At 40.8% G+C, this 24325-nt stretch overlaps 1 protein-coding gene across 1 annotated transcript in view; it reads right to left on the bottom strand.

The window, feature by feature from the left end:
- col15a1b (collagen, type XV, alpha 1b) overlaps positions 1 to 20582 on the bottom strand; it is a 30546-nt gene extending 9964 nt beyond the window's left edge. Inside the window, exons 1-15 of the mRNA XM_028426886.1 lie at positions 20504 to 20582; positions 20160 to 20224; positions 5135 to 5322; positions 4570 to 4779; positions 4329 to 4481; positions 1977 to 2051; positions 1692 to 1790; positions 1230 to 1341; positions 1083 to 1123; positions 838 to 996; positions 736 to 762; positions 594 to 656; positions 422 to 508; positions 267 to 329; positions 45 to 197 (exon numbers count right to left, since the gene is read on the bottom strand). Coding sequence (XP_028282687.1) covers positions 45 to 197; positions 267 to 329; positions 422 to 508; positions 594 to 656; positions 736 to 762; positions 838 to 996; positions 1083 to 1123; positions 1230 to 1341; positions 1692 to 1790; positions 1977 to 2051; positions 4329 to 4481; positions 4570 to 4779; positions 5135 to 5322; positions 20160 to 20224; positions 20504 to 20514 — 1506 coding nt within the window. The 5' untranslated portion in view covers positions 20515 to 20582. The remainder of the gene's footprint in view (positions 1 to 44; positions 198 to 266; positions 330 to 421; positions 509 to 593; positions 657 to 735; positions 763 to 837; positions 997 to 1082; positions 1124 to 1229; positions 1342 to 1691; positions 1791 to 1976; positions 2052 to 4328; positions 4482 to 4569; positions 4780 to 5134; positions 5323 to 20159; positions 20225 to 20503) is intronic.
- Between the last annotated feature and the right edge of the window lie 3743 nt (positions 20583 to 24325).

The following is a 24325-nucleotide window of genomic DNA, read 5'->3' as shown; positions in this document are numbered from 1 at the left end:
AACAGATCAGAGAACTGACATGACAGTAAACTGAATGAACTTACTGGTGTTCCATGTTTGCCTGGGAATCCATCCCTACCAGGAGCACCAGGTGGCCCAGCATACCCAGAAGAGAGTCCCTCTGTGGCGTTGGATGATGACAGATGTGTGCCAGGGGGGCCAGGAGGTCCTGGAGGCCCTGGTGGACCAGGGGGTCCCTGGAGGAAATTTTACATTTTGTACTACTGTCCACCATGTAAATTAAATGATGTCTGATGATCTCTTACCCTAACGAGTTCAGCATCACTGTCCAAGTCTTCAAACCCAGATCCAAGGGCGTCATGTCCGTACTAAAACACACATATTCATTCGGCCATGTTGTATCCACATCTCTAAAATCTGACATAATCCATATTATTTAAATATTATTTGTGCTTCTTACAGGCACACTGCGTGATCTTGGTGGTCCAGGAGGTCCAGGGACACCAGGAGGACCTGGAGGGCCTGGTAAACCAACACCTTGGTCTCCCTGCAGAGAGGGGGACAACAGAAAGAGATTATATTTGATATTATAAGAGAACAGAAAGAGAAGCGACTAGCACTTCTATATGTACCTTGTCTCCTTTAGCTCCATATTCTCCAGTCAGACCTGGATTTCCCAGTGGTCCTCTCTGACCCTGAAAGGGGAAAATATGATTATAACAAAGCGCAGGAGGAGATACAGCAATCAAATAAAAAAAAAGATGCTTTACTTACCGGGTCTCCTTTCTCACCCTTGCTTCCCTGTGAAGTGTGAACAGTGAAAGCATGAAGGTCTGTTTAAAACCCAGATTATCATAAAAGCACGGACACACAGACCTTCTGTCCATCTCTCCCTGGCGTTCCAGGTGATCCCGTTGGCCCCTGTGCTCCAAACACTCCAGGCTTGGTGGCCCCATGTGGTGGCCCTGGAGGTCCAGGTAGGCCAGGTGGTCCAGGATCCCCACGTTCTCCTTTCAAACCAGGCCTGACATGTCCCTGTAGTTTGAATATAACATCTTTTAAGTCATTTGTATCTGCAGAGACATCAAAACATGCTTCCGAGACGATATGTGTGTACGTACAGCTCCCGATCGCTCTCCTGGTTCTTCTGTGCGGTGTGTGCCTGCACGTATGACATCATCAAGATTTACCGAGCAGATTCTCACACATTATTTTGGCATCATCATTAATTCATTATACTTTGTAGTAAAAAACACATTCATACTGACCTCTTAGCAGTTCTTCATTGGCTACTGTTGGAGTCATGTGACCAGAATACTCATCTAGCTCCACCTCTGGAGCCTCAGTGGGTGGAGCTCTAACAGGAACACTGTTCTCCTCCTTACAAGATATGAGAAAAATGAGTGTGAGAAATAGTTGAAATTGAAACTATTTGTTAATTGTGTTGCTGGTGAAGTCCAAAGCGGGCCTCCATCATGACTTTTAACACAGTTGTTCAACCATGTGAAGGTCAGTTCTCTTTGAAGCTTCAAACTGAGTTTAGTTTCTAGGATGTTTGAGGTCAGACTGACTTCCACAATGTGGGAGGATTAAAGACAGAAAGAAGAAAAAAAAGAGCCCGCTGTTTATGATAAGGAAGAGGGAGTGCACCATACAGACAACAAACGAACTTACATGCACCCTGTGTGCAGCTGTGGTCCACACATATCTGAGGGAAAAATGTTTCCTACCTGTGCCTTGCCGGGTTTCCTCCCACGTGTGCTCTTCATCGTGTCTTCCTCAGTCTCTCTGTCATCCAGTGCTTCATCTCCACTTGCGTAGCCTGAGGCCTTTATCAAACATCACATTATGTTTTCAGTTTTAAATTCAATGAGATCTTGCAACCACAAGGGGGTGCTGTTGTTTCACATGTATATTGAAAGCATTGCACAACAAATGTGTTCTGTTTTAAATATGTATTCTTTAGGTGCTAACAAATGTAAACATTAAAAGCAAGGTTCATGTCTGTGTCTCACATAGGGATCGTCGTCTTCACACTGCTCCTCTGCTGCTCGGGGATCATCTTTGATCACCAGCTGCTGAATGGAACCCTGAAGACACAGAGAGATTTCATTGTGTAATGATACTTTATAGTGTAATCATTTAATTTCATGTACTGTAATTAAATTTAATGTAACTTTAATTAAAAGTATAATTTTTTTCACCACCTATTCTAGTTTTACTATATTTCAGCACTTGGTTGGTGCAGTTCATAACTTTTGCCACAAGAGGGGGTGTGACGCCTGTTGAGCGCCCCAACATGGCGCTGTACAAAATGCAACATGCTAATGTTCCGTTCTGTTTTCTCTATAATTTCAGGTAAGAATGCGTAAACACAATACACACATTTAAGTAGAAACAGATAATACCAGGTACAATATGAAAATTGGCGCCGTTTACCACTTTTCAGTGTATTTCAGCAAGCTGTTGTTATTAGCCGTGTAGCAGCTAAGCTAACCTTGCCGCGAGAGAAAGCCATGAATCATGTGAGCGGACTGTATTTGAAATATTAGCAACCTAATGTCAACAACGTAGCTGTAACAATAGTATTTTCTGTAGTATGTGCGCAATATGTAATAATTGTGCCAAATTACCTAAACTGTATACAAGGTATAGGATGCATTAGCTGCTGTAGTCAGTTTGTTCTGGACAGTATGAACTTAATTTACACTCACACACTTAATTTAGTCTCTATGGTCATATCACCATAGAGACTAGATGTCTAAAGCCTGTCACAAACCTGTACACACATCCTCAGACTCACAAATTTATATCAATGAAATGCAGCTTTTTTAGATTGAATCATATAAAACCAGCAAATGCAGATCAGCGAAGACAACAAACCACCAACACACAGTGACCCAGATACATGAGTGGACTGACGGCTGCTGAGCATGCTCATGTTATGTCGTCATGCTTCAGATAACTTGTTTAGAAAGTCAGGCTACACTGAACAAAGCAGAATGAGGTGAGGATGACGGCGTTGTCTCGCCATGGCAACAGCACTTGACTGCCAGCTTGTATTTTTCCTTTGTAGAGTGGAAAAAAGCAGACGTCAAGTGTTCTATAACCAGGGGGAGTTTCTAAATTGACAGCGCTCTAATACACATTATGTGACCTCAACCAAGCCATGTTGACATCTTCAACATCCTCATCTGCTATTGATCTTCTCCCATCCTTTCCTCCCTTTCCGCTTCTCCTTCCTCACTTCCTCCTTAGTTTGTCCTCCCATCTTACTTTCTCTCAGTCTCTGTTCCTCACAAACAAATAAATAACCCAGGATGTTGTACCAGAAGTGGTCATGACATGTTAACCCACACAAATAAAGATTAGCCTTGTGAAGCTGCTCATCATATTGTACTTACTCACGCAGTATAGCATTCAGTTTTAGCATCGGTGAACACTGTTCTTTAACCTGTGTTGTAGTGGCTGTGAAATGTCACTGTGGTCCAGTGTCACATGGTTATACTGTGCCATGAAAGATATGGTAAAAACAAACCTTTAATTATTAGCCTATTAAGCCACATATTAAGATATTTCATTCTAATCCAATCATAGTCATCGTCATCTCATGTTTGTACTTTTTCCTTGTCTTCAGAATATTTAGTGAACTAAAACAATGGAACACGATGGCAGTGATGCAGTTGCTGTGCTTTTAAATTATTGAGACATCTGTACTTAGTGGATATTTAAAGTTTATTACAAACCTCACATTTGCAAGGCCAATAAGGCACATTGTTATTGTCAGTTTCTTTCTTTCTTTATTTTTGCTTACTGGGGTTTGTGGTAAATTAATTAATTAATTTATTCATTTTGTCAAAGAAAACGTAAGTTTTTTTAATCATCTCGTCACTCTCACTTCCCATCCTGGCTCCTGTGTGACTATGGTCAATGCTTGGCCATTGTATACTCCGACGTGCTCTCATTCCTGCATCACTGTACCCCATTCTTTACCTTCACTCTAGTTTTTTGTTGTTGTTAGCATTTATTTGTCAATTTTAAATCATTTCAAGGCATTTATTAGAAACTAGGACAGTATTTCAGATTCCTGCTTGTTGCATATGGTAATGTGAGTTTTCGCTTTGCAGCCAACTGGTCTAATTAAACACAAATTGTTTCATTAGACTGAATGTTGGGCAGTTTCCAGAGGAGACAGACTGAGGGCAGATGATAGTCTAAGTCTTTTACATGGTAATGAGAGGCCAAAACACACACATCCATAGACACGAATACCTTAATGTTAGCTAACACTGGCATGGCCTCCTGTTTTGTTTTTCCACAGGAAGAAGACTCCTGTCGCCACCACTATCATTGACGTTTCCACTTACCACAAACGTTTCGAGGCCCGTGCTGCCTGCATTTGCTACAAAAATGCCAGAGCCGTGTGTGAAGGTGAGTTTCTCCGGCTTCCTGTGGAAGGTTGTCCTCTCGGCCTCTCCGCAGTCCATATAGAGACGCACCTCGTCATGCTCTACCACCACCTGACAAGCAAACACACACGTTAGAAATGAAATGGCAGGATTTATATTTATGCTTGCTAAAAATATCACATCAATATCAAGTACTCACTGTGAATCGTGTCCACTGGTCTGTCATATCCGGGACACTAAACGCTGCAGCTTTGTGGCTGTGATTGGCCTGCTCTTTGTCAGTGTAGTACAGTAAGATGCTCTGCAGGCCCCCGCGAACTGGAGTTAGGGCCAAACCCAGCTCCACCACCTTCTGACCGGCATCTGTGATGGCAAAGAGCACGCCTCCTTTCTGGCTAGCTGGACGTACCTAAATAAATAGACAGGAGTTAATATATATTAATATAATTAATAAATATCCCCATATATCCATACTATATATAGTAAACTATATATATATATGTATATATATATATAAAATATACATAAAATAAAAGTTCCTTTCTGTGTTTACTTTGGGTTAAGCTTAGCTTGGTATGTATACCATAATCTGTGAATTTTTTAATACACTTAGACCTTTTTTTATTTTTTTTAGACAAGCAACACAAGCAGATATTAACCATTCGATGCTCTGCATTAAAAGTCCTTTACCGTGTTCACGATTAAACTATAGTCATTTGTTAAATGTAAGCTGCATTAAAGAAGATTGTAGGGGGTAGTGTTACCGTGACAATGATGGCAAAGTCCCTGTAGAATGACCCTGGCACAAAGTTTTTGGTGAGTCGACCAATGTTCGTGTCTGGCCCAAAGTTGTAGGCTGGAAACCCCTCATAGCCAGGACTGAAGGAGACTGAGGGAGGGAGGGGGACGCCAATTACCTCCGTCAGGTCCAGATGACTTCCTGAGCCTCGTTCTGAGACAGAGAGAAAGCGATAAGGAAAAAATAAAGGATGAACAACAGAGGGAGCCACAGAGCCAGATACTTTACTAAGAGATGTCTGCACCCCCTACTACCTGCGTATTGCTCGTTCATTGACCATATCAAAGGAGGAGGCACGTGTAAATCATCCTGACATTGGCTTTAATTTAATTTGATTTGATCCAGACCCAGCCCACGCCTCACTGCGCTTACATCTAATCCTTCCAAACAGAAATATGCACACAACGACTAGCAATCAGAGTATTTAGTGTGTATGTGAGGAGATGGCTTCACATTCCCGATTTCCTCCGCTATGGAGCCGTCTCCCGTAGCGACACACACTCTCACCTCTTCATTCCATCCACGCTCACCCCTTGCTACCCAACTGTCTCTCGTGCACATACAAAAAAAAAAAAAGATTTGCATACACTTAAGCACACATCAAACAGACATGTCGCCCACATCAACTCCCACGACCAGACCAGAAAGGGCAGACGTTTGGGGGTCTCTAATTCATTAGCCTGACTAACTGGAAACATACCTGATTAGAGGGTTTGGTGGAGGTGTGCCGCCTTTGGTGTGTTTGTGTGCACCACTCACACCACCACAAGGAGATGTCTGCACTTTTACATCTTTATTATTGCAAACGCAGGATGTGAGGTGGGCAAACATTATGCACACACAAAAACACACCAAAGGCCGCACACCTCCAGGCCAGATGTGTAGTCATTAGACTGAAAGGAACCGACAAGCCCTTATCAGACAGACATACAGTTAAATATAATGGCCTGTCTTACTGCTTGAAATCTGGTCAGAGAACAAACTTTGGCAGCAGGGACCTGGTGGTGATTACTAGTCATAACTTTGATGAAAGCCACTTGATTGGACCATGCTGACACTCATACGGTTGTGAAGAGTTCTCAAGGTCTGAGCCAGCATAGTAAGAAGCATGAAAAGTAGGTAAAATATACACAAATGTGCAGTGGCATTCTGGTAGCAGTGCTGAAAGGGGGACAACTATAGCTGCCTAGATGGAGTTATTTACAACTAAGAGGTTTAAACCAGCGGTCCCCAACCTTTTTTGCACCAAGGACTGGTATCATGTAAAACAATATTTTTATGGACCGGCACAGAAAAAAATATATAAAATAAAAACAAAGTGCATACAAAGACAACTTACTCTTATGCTTAATTAGTGGGAGCCTTTGAGCTTTCTCAGCAATGAGGCGGTCCCATCTGGGGATAATGGGAGACAATGACACCCGAAGCGTGTTTCTTATGTCTAGTCCACTCTGTAATTTTGTTTTGGCCGTCATTAATTGCTTCTGTCCTTCTTGTTCACATTTTCTTCTTTCAAAAAACTCCATGGCTTGTCTTTTAATGCAGGGTGCTTAAGTGCCAAAGCAGTTTTGAAGGCTTCGCCACATATCACTCAGAGCGGACTTGGTGTGTGAGAATCACCTCTTGCAATAAATCCGTATTTTAAATAGGACTCCTGATATAGTCTTTTAAATGCAGGTTTCTTTTTCTTTGAAGGGGTAGGCTCCTCTTCTTCTGTCTCCTCGTTAGGCCTTTTCCCCTTTCCGAAGAAGCTCTCCAAAGACGTTTGTTTTTTATTCATTTTTGCTAGCTTTTAGGCTTAATTTTGGGGCGCTGTATCCCGTGACCGAGACAAGCGTCTGGGCAGGTGCTTAAAGGCACAGGAGGATGAATCTGATCGATTTATAAATGAAACAGCTTTCAGACTCAGATAATGAATAATATATTTTTTGCTCAGTCTTTCTGTGCGGCCCGGTACCAAATGACCCACGGACCGGTACCAGTGCCCGGCCCGGTGGTTGGGGACCACTGGTTAAAGACAAGAAAAGTTTGTGATGTTTCAAATAAGCACCAATAAGTGACAATAATAATAAACAAAACAGTGGTATTTCTCATCACTGGTACACACACACACACACACACACACACACACACACACACACACACACACACACACATGTATACACACACAACACAGGCTGTGGCCAAATCCTAGTAACATCATGTGATATGGATTAAATAGCAGATACAGCACCAATATGATTCATTTCAAATCTCAGAATAAATCCTCCACCTATCTTTTACTCCACTGATTCCAATACTGGGTCTGATTCATTAATTTATTAAGACAGTATTCAGACTGACAGGTCTCGGGCAAGGCAACCAAACTATGCAGAGTAAATAATTAGGCCAGTTTCATTTAAAGTTGTCCTCAAACCAAGTAATAAGCTAATCACAGATCATTCTGCATCACATTGCTCCCTAATTATTCCTTCCTCCTGATGCTAATCCTCGTCTTGTTGGCCACATGGATGCCAGATCAGCTTGTGGAGACTTATTAAAACAGTTTTACCCACTCCCTTAGCATCGCCACCTTGACCCTACCATGACACACAAAAGCTTCCCGCGGCTTGGCCTCCTTGCTCTTTTCCTCTCTTGCCAGATTTGTCCAAGTGTTGAGGCTTTGAATAGGGCATATATTGAAGGTACTGTGCCGCATACCAGCATGCACCCATAGTCAGAGACTCCTTTGTGCCTCATGATACACACTTGGATAACAATAAAGAGAACTCCACATCCAGGTTGGAATTTAAAGAGTAGGGAGTATCAATCAAACCAAAACATTCTCTTCTTCACTCACCACACTTCCAGTGTTTCAGAGGTTTGTACTGGGACTTGAAATTGCTGCCTTCATTCTCCTCTGGAGGCATCGTCCCTGGTTCTACAGTACTGTAGCCAGGAATTGACACAACATTGCTGGGTAGAGTAGGGGCCAGCAGAGACCCTTCCATTCCAGTAGCCTCCACAGGTTTCTCTGTCACCTCGGCCCCTTCTCCCACCCACCTTGTCCCCGGGGTGTCAGAAAAGCCAGGTGAGGTGACAGAAGAGGTGATGGAAGGTGAAGTGGAGGGAGGAGAGTCAGTTTCGCTATTAGTGTTTCCCCATAAAAAACTAAACCACTGGGCTTGCACAGGAGAGGAGAGCAGGAAGAAGACTGCAATAGAGAGGCGAGTGGCTCCCATCCTCTGTGACACGCTGACTCCAATCAGCTACAAAATACACATAGAAGCAAGGCAGGTGCTAATTTCCAGCTATGGGTCCTGCAGGATGTAAAAGTAGTCCAGGAGATCCTGTGGCACCAAAAACATTCAAAGAGCAACCTGTTGGCCTCTCTCTCCTTTCTTCTCCTTTCTCTTCCTTCTCCTCTTCGTTATGACCCTGGCACTCTCTGTCTGTCTCCTGCTCTGTTTGTGACTCCCTGACGTCTCCCAACAACAACCCCCCCCCCCAACCAACAGCATCCCAGCCCTCCTCTCTCACTGTTTAATTATTGACTCCCTCTCCTCTGGAGGGGGACTCTACAACACAAGCTGACTTGATTTTCTCTCAGACTGGAAGATTAGAGAGTTAGTTAGTCGACTGATCCTCCCCTCTCCACCCCTCCCCTCTCTCTCCTCTCCTCCCATGCATGTGTGTGTTTGAATAACAGATGTGGTCAACAATTCATTTCATCCTGCATGGACGCAGACTGACAGATAAAACAGCAGCAATGTCACAAGTAGTGCAAACCTAGGAACCGCTAAGCTACAGCTGCTCAGTTCAGCTAGTCACTTTTTGGACTGAATTACTGGAAATTTTTTATTTAGGCACTGATGCTAATGTCTGACAGCTTACCTAACCCCCACTAGAGTCAATTAAAGCTTTAAAAGTCAGCTCAATGTTGACAGACAACAGTCTTTAATCATCAGATTAAAATTAAGATTTTTTTTTAATTGCATACAGTTGAATGGGAGCATTTATAAAGTGTGGACTCTGTCTGTGCTGCAGCTCAGTGATCATAGAGCAGGGACAGGGGCCCTGTGTTGCTGATGACAAAGGGGCGCCTGTTCTGTTGTATTGTGCGCCTCTAAATGTTTGGTGGGGTCCAGGATGAGGGTTGGATTGCTGCACTTGGTGGAGGTGTTAGTTTAGGCTGATATAGAAATGTTTTATTGCGTTTGATTGTAATGTTACTAATTTTCCACAAGGGGTGACTTGAAAGAATAGCATTTTTACTCTCAGATCAAAGACTCTACAGCATATGTATCCCTTCTTTGAAGACACTGGTGTCTTGGACCTCCAGAAAGTATATCATGACATGCTAACCTCCCTCTTCATCCTGTGGAAGAGGGTGGCGAATCAGGTGACCAGATGACGGCATAAAGGCCAATGGTTGTTATGTCTCAAAAGAAGATTCTCTAAAAATGCTATTTGTTATTGGATTAGGTTTAAATTTATACTTTCCTTTCTCCAACTTGTGTGCTGCACAAAAGTTCTCACTCCCATGAATGCATGAGTAGTTTTGGGGGGGAAATGGGTAGGATGGTCTCTAATGGAGCAGATGATAGGTTTAAGATTTAAAGATGAAAACCCCCCAGGGAGAGAAGCTTGATTAGTCAGGGATGAGGGGGGTGTAGAACGGGATGAGGTGAGGATGGATGGGTGAGGGGGTTTCAGGAAGAGGGGCACACCTTATGATTTACCACATTAAAACCTGGCACGTACACTACCAGCACACATCGTCATAATACATAATCAAGCTCCTCGACCCCCTGCCTTCTTCTTCTCCTCTTCTCAAACCTTATTAAGCTGAGGTGTTTTGACTGGTGGTTAGCAATTATACGAGCTGTATTCAACAACAGGACGTGCCTCAAGTCAGAACACTCAATCAGTCTAATCTGAGACCAGTATTTCCATCTTTTAGCTTAGGTTTGATGGCCTGACTCATGCCTGTGACCCCTCAACTGTATTCATTGCTTCTAACTTCAGTAGTTAAACCTACACACATGCAACATGTGGCCAAAGTTCCATAGAGCTATTTATGCGTTTTATTTTTAAACTCAAAAATGTGCTTGTTGTGCTAAAAATGCTAAAAGAGATGAGGCTAAATCCAAAATGTTGACTGTTAAGGAAACGAAAACCAAAACAAAGCTCAAAGACCCTAAAAAGCACCAAAGAACTGAGCAGAATTCCATAACTGGCAAGAGCTGTGTGTTATCATCAGTACAAGCAACCCCCACTTTCGCAGTAAACATGGTAATTTGATCTGTTTTAATGCTGCTTTAACAGATGTAGCATTAACCATGACTTTACTGACTCCTAAACTCTTGTTTTTAAAAAGCTTCTAAATGGATTTATAGACTTTTTCTTTAGTAAAGGTGTTGTATTGACGCTCTGATTTTGTTAGGCCCTAGATGGTCTTATGGTCACATGACATAGAGGTCACTAAGCTGTGACCACTAAAGTAGGATAGTTGGTCATATTCAAGCTATAGCAGCAATACAAGGATGTGAGACAGTGCAAACATAACTTGGGGAAGGCATTATGGCGTTGACAGGTAACAAAAAGAGTGTTGTCTTTCATGTGCAGTGGCTGGCTAAAATGCTTCCACATTCTTATTTTTTAGACCGTCTTTTTTTCTATACATGGTGACCCCATTTAGGGCCTCTGAATTCCAGAAAAAGTAACCCCTTCACCCTTCACCTCTCTCTCTCTCTCACACTTCCCGCTCCACCTAGCAACCACCCTAACAATAATCTCTAATTGGTTTACTGTCACAGCCAATCCCATGGTGGATGCTGTGAATTTATCCACAGATGTTTAAGAAGAGACTGAAGGAGAATCACAAGATCAGGACACCCATATCTGTCAAACTATATTATTTTAAAAAGGGAATTATTTTAATTAAGGTTTTGGCTTTACTTTCAAACAAAAATATGTCCTAATTCAGACAATTTATCAAACAGAATGGATCCTTATTTGTGTATAGATTTGCCTAAAAATGCCATATAATAACACATATTACCAGCACCATAGCTGAAACATATTATATACATATTAATATATTGCTATAAAAAACAACCATAACACTTTGTATTCACACATATTAAATCTCTGCCACCACCTTGTGGTTAAAACCAGTAAAGCAGGCAGACAGGGAAAAAAATAACTAACCAGAGTAGATGGACATTTATTCTGTCAAGATGATACAAGATATGACATCTCAAATGTTTTTAAAAAAAGACTCATTGTGAATAAGAGCAAGTAAATGTAGATTGATAAATGGGTGGTTATAATTTTAGCATTTGCCAAGCCCAGTGTAAAATGTAAAATGTAAAATGTAAAATGTATTGAAATGAACACAATACACAACGTATAGTGATGGCTACAGACATAAATTGATGGAAACTAATGCCCACATATACATGAAAATAATCTAAAGGATGAATAAAAATTAAACTTTTCGAATTTCCAGTCACATGTCCAGTTTGTCCTCTTATAGTTCTGTGTGGGCATGTTTGCCAATTAGAGCGAAAGAGACTTTGGCTCACTGATTAGTGATTTGTGCCAAAACAACACAATAACTCATTTTATAAACACTAACAATGTTCTTTAAGAAACATTGTAACTGTCAGAATTGTCTGTGACAGTCAAAGAGAGTTTTATATGTTGCATTTCTTTTGCATATTTGCATGTATATTTTACTAAACCCCAGTAAGTTTGATTGACATCCTTTCAACCAATCATAGAGCAGAAATGGGTGGGCAGGCTGCAGAGGTCAACAGAGAGAACCTGTTCTCAGGTAACGGGACACCACGCATACACATTTTCAGACACTCAGACGCATGCATACACTGTAGCTGCCGGCCATGCACTCAATGAAGTCTGTGTTGTGAAGCAGTTTTTTTCTCATGCACCTCCCCTCCCTCTTCTTCCGCTCCTCCTACGATGTGTTTTCATTTAATATTTTGAGTCAGGAAATGTTGGGGTACTTTTATGAGCTCTTATTTGGCCAAGAAAGGCTGCTCAGATACTGAAAACAAAACATTGTCATAATGTGTGGTGAGGCCTTAAGCACATTAAAACTCTTATCAGTGTAAAAAATAAGCAACAGATAAGCATTAATAACACGATAGATAAAGTCCCAACATGGAATAAGGTCTGTTAATAACCACAAATTGCATAAATACATGGACTTTCCTTGCATGCTTTTATATGTGACGATATGGCAGTCTTCATTTGTCCAAACTAGTAATGTTCAACTGCATCACTGAGGGGCAGTAACAGATCCCAGCTGAGGTCCTGCACACTGTTATGGTTCAGTGGTGATTGCATGACAGGGTCTGTCTGTCTCATCCACATCTCCTTTGTGTCCAGGACGGCAGGTGGGAGACAAAAAAAAATGCTTGGAATGTGGGAGATGATAGTTGACGAACACACACACACACACACACACACCCATTCTCACACTCTTTGAACCTCAAACTCCTATCTCAGTGAAGACAAAAGCAGAGGCTACCTGGAGGCAAACGGCCCACAAACTACATTCATTCATAAAAAATGAAGCAGAAGGAAGTCCTAAGGTGAGACCTGTCCTTAGAGCAGCTAAGAAAAATTTTGAAGAAACTTCGTAAACGTCCCATATAGTCTTGTGAATAAGTTTAGGAGTGTGGAAAGACATGTGCAGAAAAAGGAAAAATAGGCCTGGAAAGAAAAACAAAAAAGGAGAAAAGAAAATTGGGAGTCAGAGGTTATCAGAGGGAGTCTAACCCTAGGGTAGGATTAACCCTGCCCACTTTACATGTTTGTGAGCATGCTAATGTGTGTCGCCTAGCAGTGCTACCATTAAGAGCCATCCATAAGTAGATTGATTTGTGCTGAGTGACAAATCATGTTGTAGTCTGTGCTACCTTGATCTTATCAAAGAACTAAATAAAAAAAACGTGGCTTACTTTCAATAGTCTTGTTGTGTGTGTAGTATTAGCAGTGGAGCAACAGTTTGATTTGGCTGTAGCATATCAGTAATCTGAAAGGAAAAGGGCACTAATAACTCCCCAGTTTACTCAACTTTTAAATCAAACCTGTGTGCTATGTGTGTTATGAAAGGCTGCAACATTAAGAGAGCTTGGGGTAATGACTGGGGCCGGCATCCAGCCAATTGCATTAGAGAAGTCACGGGGCCAACATAACATAGACTCAGAGCTGCAGCTGACTAGACAAATCAGGAATGTACTTGAAGTTACATTTAGTTTATTTAGCTTCCATTATCCTAAAGATCCTCCTACCATGTTTAAGAGATTAAAATCTTACAAAGGGGACCAAATCCAAGGTTTAACTAGACGACTCAGGCTTTACCTTGTAAACTAATCACGTTGCTGTAGTGCCCTTTGGCAAAACTCATTAGAAGCTTAAGGTTTTGTCCTCTGACCTCCTAGTGGCTTTCACCATTACACAGATCTAACTTTATCTAGCGACATGTATTGACTACCATGTACAACAATGTAAATTCTTTTAAACTGTGTTAACATTGACCTATTTACAAATCCAGCAACACAGCATTAGCATAGAATTGTCCTATATTCATACTCTAACTACTCTAATTACTTATTAAACGTGAGGCTCTAGGTGCATTCACCAGCTTTCACCAACAGTGTCTATTGGTGTTGAGCTCCCAGTGTTTGCAAAACAGTTAACTGAAATGCAATACTAGCCCTCAGCAAATCTTACATAACATGTAGTCATTTACTCCATTTCAACATACAAATACAGATTACTGCTGCTTTAAGGTGTCCACATGTTCTAACGATGTAAGGGCTGGCATTAGAAACTGCAGTCATTGAAATTAAATCTTATGGGAAGTGGCATGTGATTGCACCGTGCGCTCTGTAACAAGAAATCTGATTGGTTTAATGGTTTACAGGCTGCCTGCAGAGTCACAGGTTATTAAGACGATAACCAAATGAAGTGGCTAAGGCTACAGATGAACTTCTGACTTCAAGCACAGACATCACACACACACATGCACACACACAGTCCACTGAATGGCATGCTGTATAAAGCCTACACCATATTTGTGATAGAGGAATTCATTGTTTAGAGTTGAGCTGAGGTCAGAGGTGGACATCTGCAGATGGACAGTTTCCATTACATCAAGTGTCCATGTACAGTGCTCCTCCTGCTATCCTCTCACCCTTTCTTCACCCTTACTTCACCTCCGGAAATACACAGTAATGCAAGAGACAGAAACAGAATAAAACAGAGAGGGCATCAGTGGACATCTCACTGATGTTTCTTTTCCATGTGCTAATGCCTGCTCAGATGAGTGGAACAGCTGGACACAGAGGGACAGTGTGACTAGATAGATACAGACTGACCACAGCAAATTTTGGCCTGATTTCTTCTTTGTTTGTTTTGTCTTTGAGATGTACTGTATGATTATGTTCTTTCTCTCTCTCTCTCTGTATGTGTGGGCATGGGCGTCTGTGTGTGTTTGCTCAGCTGCAAGTGTTGTTCTTAGAGCTTGTTCTTGCATGCTCTCCTCCTTGTGAGGCACTGTAAAGGCGAATTTATTTGCACATATGATCCTGTATCACAGTCATGGTGTCAGGTGTGAGTCACAATGGGAAGCTTAGATTTGGGCCAGTGAAGTCAATGATGATTTCTGTTAAATATTTTGTGCGTGCTCTTTGTTGTGTGTTGTGACATTTGCTGTGAACTGAGAGGAATGAACAACAACCTTCAGACAAATGTGACAGGAAAATATTATCTCATGTCTGCCTCACATTCTCTCTGGCAGAGTACCATCCACTGACATCCACCCACCAATGTGCACATAGAAATCACTATTGTACTATTGTAAATGCAGGAGTATAGTTCTGTCTGTGCTGGATCTGGTGGCAGAGATGTGCAAGCCTTGCAGTTAGATCATTCATGTGCTGCTGATACTGAACTGATATCACATGCATCTTTTTCACTAACCATATTTCTTGTGTGTGTCTTACATGATCAGATGATGAATTTCACTCAAAAGGAGTTGCAACAACCAAAAACAAGTTTATAGCCCGGAGCTGCACATCCACCATGCCTCGGGTTATGGATAAGGCTAAGTGAAGGAGATGTATCTGATCAGCTATGTAAGTAAGTTATTACCACATGTATGTGCAGCTTGAGATATGGCTGCAGCTGATCCTCTGCATTACACACAAATTGAGAATATTGTCATGGACAGGTTGCAACATGATGAGGATATGGTTCACATATAGATATTTCCTCAAGAGAACGTTTGTCTGTGTGCGCCCTTGTGTTTATGCAACACTCTCCGTCTGCAAACATTGTAAATGGGCATAATTTCTGTAGCCACAGACTCAAATATGCAAAAGCGTACTTGAGCATAAACATACACAAAGGCCAACAGTGTATGCTCAACCTTTCCCTTTCAACTAGTTTTATTGGTGGTTTACTAGAAAAGAACGAGTGAGTGTGTGATGTATTCATTAAAGAGGTTGGAACATAAACAAGCTCGACCCTATGAAACATCATGTTTAAATCAAAAATGATTGCTGGATTAAAATTAATTAGAAAAATAATAATGAGAAGAAAGGCCCTGCTTCGTGTATCCTCATCTGACTCAGTTTTCACACTGGCTTTGAGCCGTCATTGAGCCACAAGTCTGAAATAAGCTATACAACTTTACCAGGTCACCACTGATCACATGTATAAACAGAAATGTGTGTGACAGTCCTGCATACCGCTGCATGTAAGACACACTTTGCTGTAGACTACAAAGCTACTGTTTGTCAGTACGACTTTCCTGTTTCATATGCTGCATTCATGTGTTCAACCAGTCACTGTACACTTATGTGACTCAAGGTTCCTCTTGCGCTGGGAAAGCACCTACACAGAAGTCAGACGAGGAGAAATAGGAAAAAATGATGTTTTACAAGCTGTGATTGTTCTTTGTCCGAGCTGACACAGAAGAAGGTACAAAACTTCATGGTTAACCCGATGACTTGAATGTACAAGATTTCAATTGGGAGCTATATGCCAACAGTGTCAGCATTGAACAAAGCTATCTTAAGCTTGGGTTTTACGGCATGTTTGTGTTGTGTCTTCAGCGTGACTTTACCTCAGATCAGGAGCATTTTGAAAGCAAAGTGTTTGCCTGTGCGCATCATAGAAAGCATACATTATTTATACACAGTATGTGCCAGGCTCCAGCACCTACATACATTTGAAATATGTCATCATGAACCTGTGGTTAGCAAGGGAGGAAGAGTATTGCTCCAGGAACCGGCAGCTCCCAGTCATTTCCAAGCAGCATGATAATTTTATTTATTAATTAATTAATTTAATTATTTAGTAACTGAAGCTCGGTGTCTGACAGCAAACACAAGTTATAACTTTTTTGTTAGAGTAAACAGGCCAAAACATAGGTGGTATCTGTTAATCCCAGTTATACTTTATACTCCTGAATGAGTCGGGTAACAAAGACACATTTACTGGGCCTTCATTTACAGGCATTAACTGCGCAGATAAACACAACATTAAACCTCTCCACAAATTCGTAAAGTTTCAGATCATCACATTGATAAAAGACTTTCTTTGTGCTTCATTCCCTGCATAGATAACACGGAGCAGATACACAGTGATGATTATTCATAGCCAGTGAAGTTTCCATGGAAACGGTGATCCGAAACAACAACAAGAACTAGTAACAATTCAGCACTTTCTGAAATCTGTTCGTTTTCATCAGCTCAGTCTCATTAAGGCTTTCTCTGCAACAACTCCTCCACACACTGTTTTCCTGTGGTGCCCACAGTTAGAGAACGACATCATCCCTGTGAGCATCACATCACGGAAAGTATGAAAAGATTTTCAACGGAAAGTCAAAAAAGACCCTAAAAGAAAACAGCCATTCTTATTCTCCACTTTCCACTGAGAGATTATTTTCCCATTGAAATCCCATAGAGCTGACCGTTACACACATACAGCAATGACACCTTTTACAGTTGGCCCATTGTGCCCAACTGTGTTCAAATCAAAGTCACTCTGACTGAATGAGCACATTCCAGACAGGCTGCAGTGACGGCGTCCAGTCTATACTGAAGACATTTAGGTACACACTCTTTCTATGACATGCTGGCTTGCCAGGAGTCATAAAACACTAAAGGGGAACATGGTGGGAGTTTTTATTCCAGCAACATCAGAGACCCAACGAGGTCAGGAGAGGAGGGGAGGGGTTCAAAGCTCATAGGTAAAACTGTTAAATACGGGGGAGGGAAGAGGTGGTGTAAATGTGAATAAAATGTTTTTGACAGCAGAAAAAAAAATTGCAGTTGACATGTGGCTGTTAAATTAGGATTTCAAGGCTAACAAGACTGAAATTGTCAACGGTAAAATAATGCGACTTGATTCTACTGTAGAGAGGAAACACGTCAAAAACAGACTCCTACTGGGTGCGCCTCACAATCATTTATATTGGCTAAACATGGAATCCTTTCAGAGCAACTCAACCAACGACAAATGGAAAGTGAAGGTTCCTTGAGCCAGAAATAAGAGTGTTTTCTCTTTTTTTTTGGGAGGGGAGGCAGATCGAAGCTGGAAGCATAGAAAACAATACAGTATCTATAATTTGTCAGATCCACCCTACATACATCTAAATTTAACCGTGCTTGGTCTTAAAATCTTTTACGGCCCTTTTATACAACAAAAAAAAAATCTAACCTTCACTAACACCTGACTTGTGTCTTTAGTGTAAAAGCTACAATCAGCATTTTCTCCTGGATCAAAGGACCCTAATCACATATTGATCAGGGACCATGTCACCTAAGTACACACACTTGATCCTATCATTGGCAAACTAGCTTCAACCAATCAGATCAATGAATCACCGCAAACACCACAAAAGAGAGGATCTTTTTGAAGCAACAGAACAGTAGCTCACATGTTGACAGGCGATAGGCTGATTTCCATCACACATTAACACAGTTCTACTCACACCAAAAACTGTTAAAAAAAGCTACCACACACACAAATAGTTTCAAAGGCAAAGAGGATTCGTGTTTGTGATCATATGGGAAATCTAGCTGCGTCACAAGACAACCAAATACAACTAGGCCATGCAGCACATGTACACGTAAACTATATGACTATATTTTTAAGTTTCTATAATATCTGTATGTTCAGGACTGTAACAACATTCAGAGTTGTAAAAGTCATTAGTGCACAAGCAGACTGCACTAAAGAGAAATATGAATCCAACGTATAAAGTCAATAAAAGTTTAGAAATAATGAACTCTAGTTGTCACAAACCTTTCCCCCCCACATCCAACTGAACTAAACTGAGCCACGGCTCCAGTACTGTGATACAAACTGAGGTGTGCCATTGGTGATATTACTACACTGCCAGCTATGAGGTGTGGAAAATGTAGTTACAACACAGGACTGGGGCTTGGCAATCCATGGGTAAAGGTAATGGGAAGTCTAAATGTAATGGGCAAACGGACTGAGAATTAATAATAATGTGTGGAAAATACATCTTGTAGAAGATTACAGTAGTTTTTCAGTGGTGTGGTGCTCAAGTGATTTGCTCAAGGGGTACACTGGCAGTACAAACAAAACAACACTGAACATATGATTTTCTTGTCACAAGTTCTAACCATCAAGCCCATGGCTGTCCACAATTTTTTGGATCTGAGTTCATAATCAACACAGACAACACAAATATTACAAAGAGACCATAAATTTGTCAATACACAAAGTCACAAAAATCCAGCACAAGATCGAGTGTGTCCTCAACATCCCACTTCAAAGCTCAGTGTGAGCCCCCTTTCCAAATATCTCAAGCACACAAGCAGCCTGTGCCGTGTTGATAGCCCTCACACCATTACCATATAAACTAAACACTTCACTTCTCACCCTGGTGCAGCGTTTGACTAGTCTGCCACTTCCAGCTACCTCATCGTACACAGTCATGTAGGATAAAGAGCGCAGAGGAAGCCTGGTCTGGGGCCAAACAAATAAACAATCACTCTCCTGCAGAGCCATATAGGAACATCCTCACAGCAGGAAGGCACTGAATGAAATCCACAATAGCAGACAGAGCTGTGAAAATGAAAATGTCATAGAACTGTGAGAAGAATCAGTTTGAGTCCTTTTGTTGTTATTCAACTGTTAGCAGGGAACGCTGAGAAAATCAGCTAATCACTAATCACTACAACGGTTTTAAAGAGGCACCAATTCGTGTTTAGTGTGTAGAGGCTTCTTTGCGTCTTTCAGTGTTCCTCCATGGGTTATTGTTCGATGATTTCCTTCTAGTTTTTAAAGATGAATTCTTCACACAGTTTCTTGTCAAATTCAGTGTTTGTTGTTTGGGTTCATGTAGGTCAGCAATCGTCCTTATCTGTACTTTTTCACACATCCTTGAACCCTCACATAATCTTATTCAGAAAGTGATGTGAGCTTCCATGCTTGAATGGCGTAAGCAGGCCAAAAGTGGTGCATTTTCAGTCATTTGATGTATGTGTGTGTAAAATAATGTGTGCGGAATGTGACGTTGACAGTAAGAAGCCTAAATCATGACTTACACGAAGGAAATGTTAGTTTTTGGTTGAAATTGGCACTTGTGTTTCTGAACATAACGTACTCTGGCTGTGGACATACTAGCATTCACTGATAAATCCATACTGTATACTTACTTTTATGATTTTGTCTTTTAAGAGGGTAATAAAGAAATTTTTTAAATTATTTTTTCAGGTCAAATGCTGAATCAATTATAATATTGATATTTAATATTTTTTAATCTTGCTTATTATGAGGCAGAAAACATAGTTGCATTATAAAGTTATCACCCTAGAACACCATCAATATATGGAGAGGCTATATTTCACTTTCCTAATAAAACATCTGTGGGGTCATTGCCCTCATTTTCTTCACATAACAGGGATGTTTATTTATGTACAGATGAATCTTACCTTCTATAACCTGCAGGGCAGCAGCCAGCCAGCACAGCAGGATGATATGCAGGGAAAGAGACCACCTGAGGAGACACATTAGCCACATAATGAAAGCTGTGTTTTGGTGAAGTTTTTTAAACTTTAAAGCATTCAAAAGTGGAAAAAAGCTTATACATTTTTCACATTAAAACAGTTGTATCTTGCAACTGAAATGTTTTTTGAGCATCAAAAATAGTGCATAGAAAAAACCACAGGTCCGAACTAAATACATTGCAATCAAAAGTCAATTAAAACCTAACTCTTCTAACTTCTGATTTCATGCAAAAAAATATATACAAATATTATATGGAACTGGTTCTTACCCTGGAAACATTTTTAGCGAGCAAGTATATAAAAATCCAGCTTTTAAAGTGAACTCCAAGTTACATGTGTGTGATGAAACTCCGGCAAACTCAGTGATCCTTCTGCCTCACTGTGCAAACCTGAAGTCACACTGCTGCGTCTCTCTCTCTCTCTCTCTCTCTTTCCCTCTCTCTTTCTCTCTCTCTCTCTCGGCACAAAGACACTCTCAGTTCTGAGCTGGGTGACTCTTAGGACCCACAGAATTGGGAAATATGACTCCCAAGGAACACCCCCTGCCCACCCCCCACTTACTCACTAGACCCTCTCTCCTAACCTGCTCCTTCAGATCATTTCCCTAATATATTGAACATTATAAAGTTATTTACCTGTCCAATTTTATATCCATTTTAATTCTTCTTCGTCATACATGGACATTAACAAGTTCCAAAAAATGCCTGTTAATGAATGAATGAATGAAACCGAATAGCTTGGCTGAATGGCTGAATGGCTGGATTTACCTGCAAGGTGGCCCGGGGCAAAGATTTGCAGTTGGGGACCCCCACTATCTCCCATCCCCTTTGCATTATGTAGGGCTCCACCCTGTAATTACCAAGCCTTCATTAAACAGTGTACACACAACAACTTTACATTTTGTCAATAAAGCAGCAGCTACTCCTTCCTGGATATGTATTAGTTCAATAATATCAAACCGCAGATTTATCTGTTATTTAATAAGGTAAATTCAGAACTGTGAAGATACAGTATTTATGCTATCTTTGGTCACAACTAACCAACGATGCAGACATGAGGCTGTGGTGTGCTGTCAGCGTGGAAGCTGTAGATTCCCTTTTCAGAGGTCTTTGTAGGTGTCTAGTATGTATCTAAAAACTATCATGTGCCAGCTCTGTGACTGTGACTAAGCTAAAGGCTGGAAAGGTATCTGGAAATTTATAATTAATTTTTCCACTTCTTTTTATAGCTCCACCAGCTACCTTCCCTTGGTTGCTTGTATGTAGTCTGTATCTAATATTTATATACTGTATATTCATCAATCGCAATGAACTCACGCTCCAACATGTATAACTTCTGTCACATTAAATGTGTTGTGATCTCAAGGACAGCCTATCTTCATGTCCTCCTGCAAACCATGCCTCTGCCTGCAAACATGCTTGTCTTTATTTGGAGCAAGTGAACAGTCCTCAAGACAGACAAACATATGGGACAGAAAACGTAGACAATGGTATTTATATTTATTCATACAACCACACATTTTTCAGAACTCAACTGAATGAACATACATTTACAACATACTTTCATCTAATCAAATGTGAGTACAAACACAGGTACATTTCAAGTTATGAATTCCCAGTTTATCTGACATGGATATATAAGTACAAGTGAAGTTTATGCACTTGTAATTAGTTTCTTAAAATGTCAGATGATAAATACAATTTAAAGGAATGAATATATACCTGCGGTTAAGGATTATGGAAGCTTCTGACAAATAATAATCATCAGATTAGTGAATGTGGCCTTAGGCAAAATTTGTTTGTCTAATATCAAGATTTTTAATTGAGATGAAGACGCATACTATAGTGAAGTCCTGCCATTATATGAACAGATGTGTGCTGAAATATTTGCCCACAGGAATTATTTTAAAATTAAAATTCTCTGTAACTTGTTTCCAAGGCCAGTGCAAACATTGTGATTGTGATGCTAACGCCCTGGTATTATCACAAGCAAGGAATGATAATGGTGTAACTGAAAGCAGGTAACCCCCTGCTTCAGATGTCCCTGGAAGGTTTTTGGAAGCTGTGGGAACATGATGGCTGTCTTCAGTTGTTGTTCAATAAGAGAAATTGTGATTCCTCAAAGTTACATTACATGGTTCTTCTTCTTCTTTCTTTCTTAATTTGAATGAACAATGAGCTCCTCATTCATCAATTCTGGTTTGGTAACATTGCCCATTTATAAGGACACTTATTTTGTGTGTTATGATTTTGTGTGACTTCAATTATTGTTGGAAATGTGTGTATTTGTAGTAGCTAGAAGCTCTATGTTCAGCAGCATTTTGCTAATTTTTTAACATTTATTTTTTTTACTGCAGGAACTTGGTTATGTCACGAGAGTGAACACGTATGGGAACAGCCACCTATTTCTGTTATAGAACTGACAAGACCACATAGCCGTTGTTTTGTCCTTTACTTTATAGGACTATAAAGTGCACTACAAGTGAGAAATCTTAAAATAGAATAGAATAGAAAATACTTCCCAAGCTGGGAAATTTCACAATTTCACAATTTCTTAGACCCCAATGTTTTCCACAATGCATCATACGAAGCACTGTCCATCCGATGGTCAGTACAAAAGCAGTACCATCGCGAACAGGCACCAAAATGTCTGAAAATGTTTTCCCAATAAGTTTACTATATGATGCCTTACACTGAACTCCCCATATGGGGAGTAGGGAGTGAGGAAGTGGTTTCGTACACAGCCTAAGTGAATCCCACAAAGAGCCTCTGTGCAGACTGGAGGTTAGTCTCTTACTGATGATGTCATAACAACAACACTTTGCAATACCCTAAAGACAAATCACAGCAGGTCATACAATTTCATCTTAAATTAAACAGCGTTGTTTACCTACTGAAAGCTGTACAACATAATATACACACATTGCTTGGCCCACACTCACAAATTTAACTGAAGAAAGAATTTCTAGATGGCAAAAGTTGTGGATGATAAAACCTATGTGAACCCATCATTTTTCCCTTTTTGCCTTTCATGAGCTCCGTGAAATGTTTCACACAGTGACACTTGTGGTCATTGTGTGCTTTATGTGGACCCTGGCCAGCAGACAAGATTCTCATTGCGGAAACAATAAAGTGCGAAATTAGGTTAACTGTTCTGAATCTTACTGAGGGACAGCCTGCACTTTAAAGAGTAAGGGTTGCAGACAGCAGATCAGAGCATCAGACTGGGCTGGTTGTTATTGTTGTTCTGTGCGTGCTGACCTAGCTAACCACTCTCTGGGACAAACAGGAAGCCATTTATCCTGGGCCAACTTTCCCCAACAGCTTTCTTACTGCACATTGTCTTTGTTCTTTTGTGAGCCAAGAGACAATGATTTTTTTAGGATTAAATTGATTTTTGGAAACTGAGCCCAGGCCAGTTATGTAAGAGATGACAACACTCCAGATCATCTGGGTCACACAAGAATGGATTTCAAGATCCATTCTTGAAAGAAGAGTGCGCCACCTTTCTAAGGACATATACCAATAGAAGATCTGTGATTTTGACCACAGGGTTTGTGTAAGTTCTTATTCCAAAGTGGGTCAAAAACAGGAAAAAACATACATTGGGATCAATGGAATGTAATCAGAGAAATCACAAGGAATTACATCTGAGAGCTACAGCTTCATTTCCTATACTGACATACTGACTTCCTGCTTTGCCATTTCCTGCCTTTTGTCTGCGTGTGACTATAGATGTATGTTTCATGTCATTGTTATGGGAGGTTCCTTCTAAAGCTTCACGAACACTTCTCTTTGAAAATAAGGTCATTCTGGAGGTCGTAATATAAAGATCCTAGGTGCCTAAATCTCTCACAGAGATGAACAGTACAGTCTTAAATCATAAAAATACACAACCTTTTTTAATTTGCGTTGAAGGACACCTTCTCATCCCTGAATGAGAATCTATAGACTCCGCCAGTTCCCACAAATACTCAGAGCCCATCAGGGCCACACCATTTGCAGAGATGCACACACACAGAAGCTGTTTTATCAGTTCAGGGGTTGCATCCATTTTTTGAGTTTGAAGGCGGAGTCCATTTGAGCAGCACC

Source organism: Parambassis ranga, chromosome 17 (assembly GCF_900634625.1).
Source record: "Parambassis ranga chromosome 17, fParRan2.1, whole genome shotgun sequence".
NCBI classification, from domain to species: domain Eukaryota; kingdom Metazoa; phylum Chordata; class Actinopteri; family Ambassidae; genus Parambassis; species Parambassis ranga.
The sequence above is the reverse complement of the archived record's forward strand: the minus strand, read 5'-3'. Positions and strand labels throughout refer to the sequence as shown.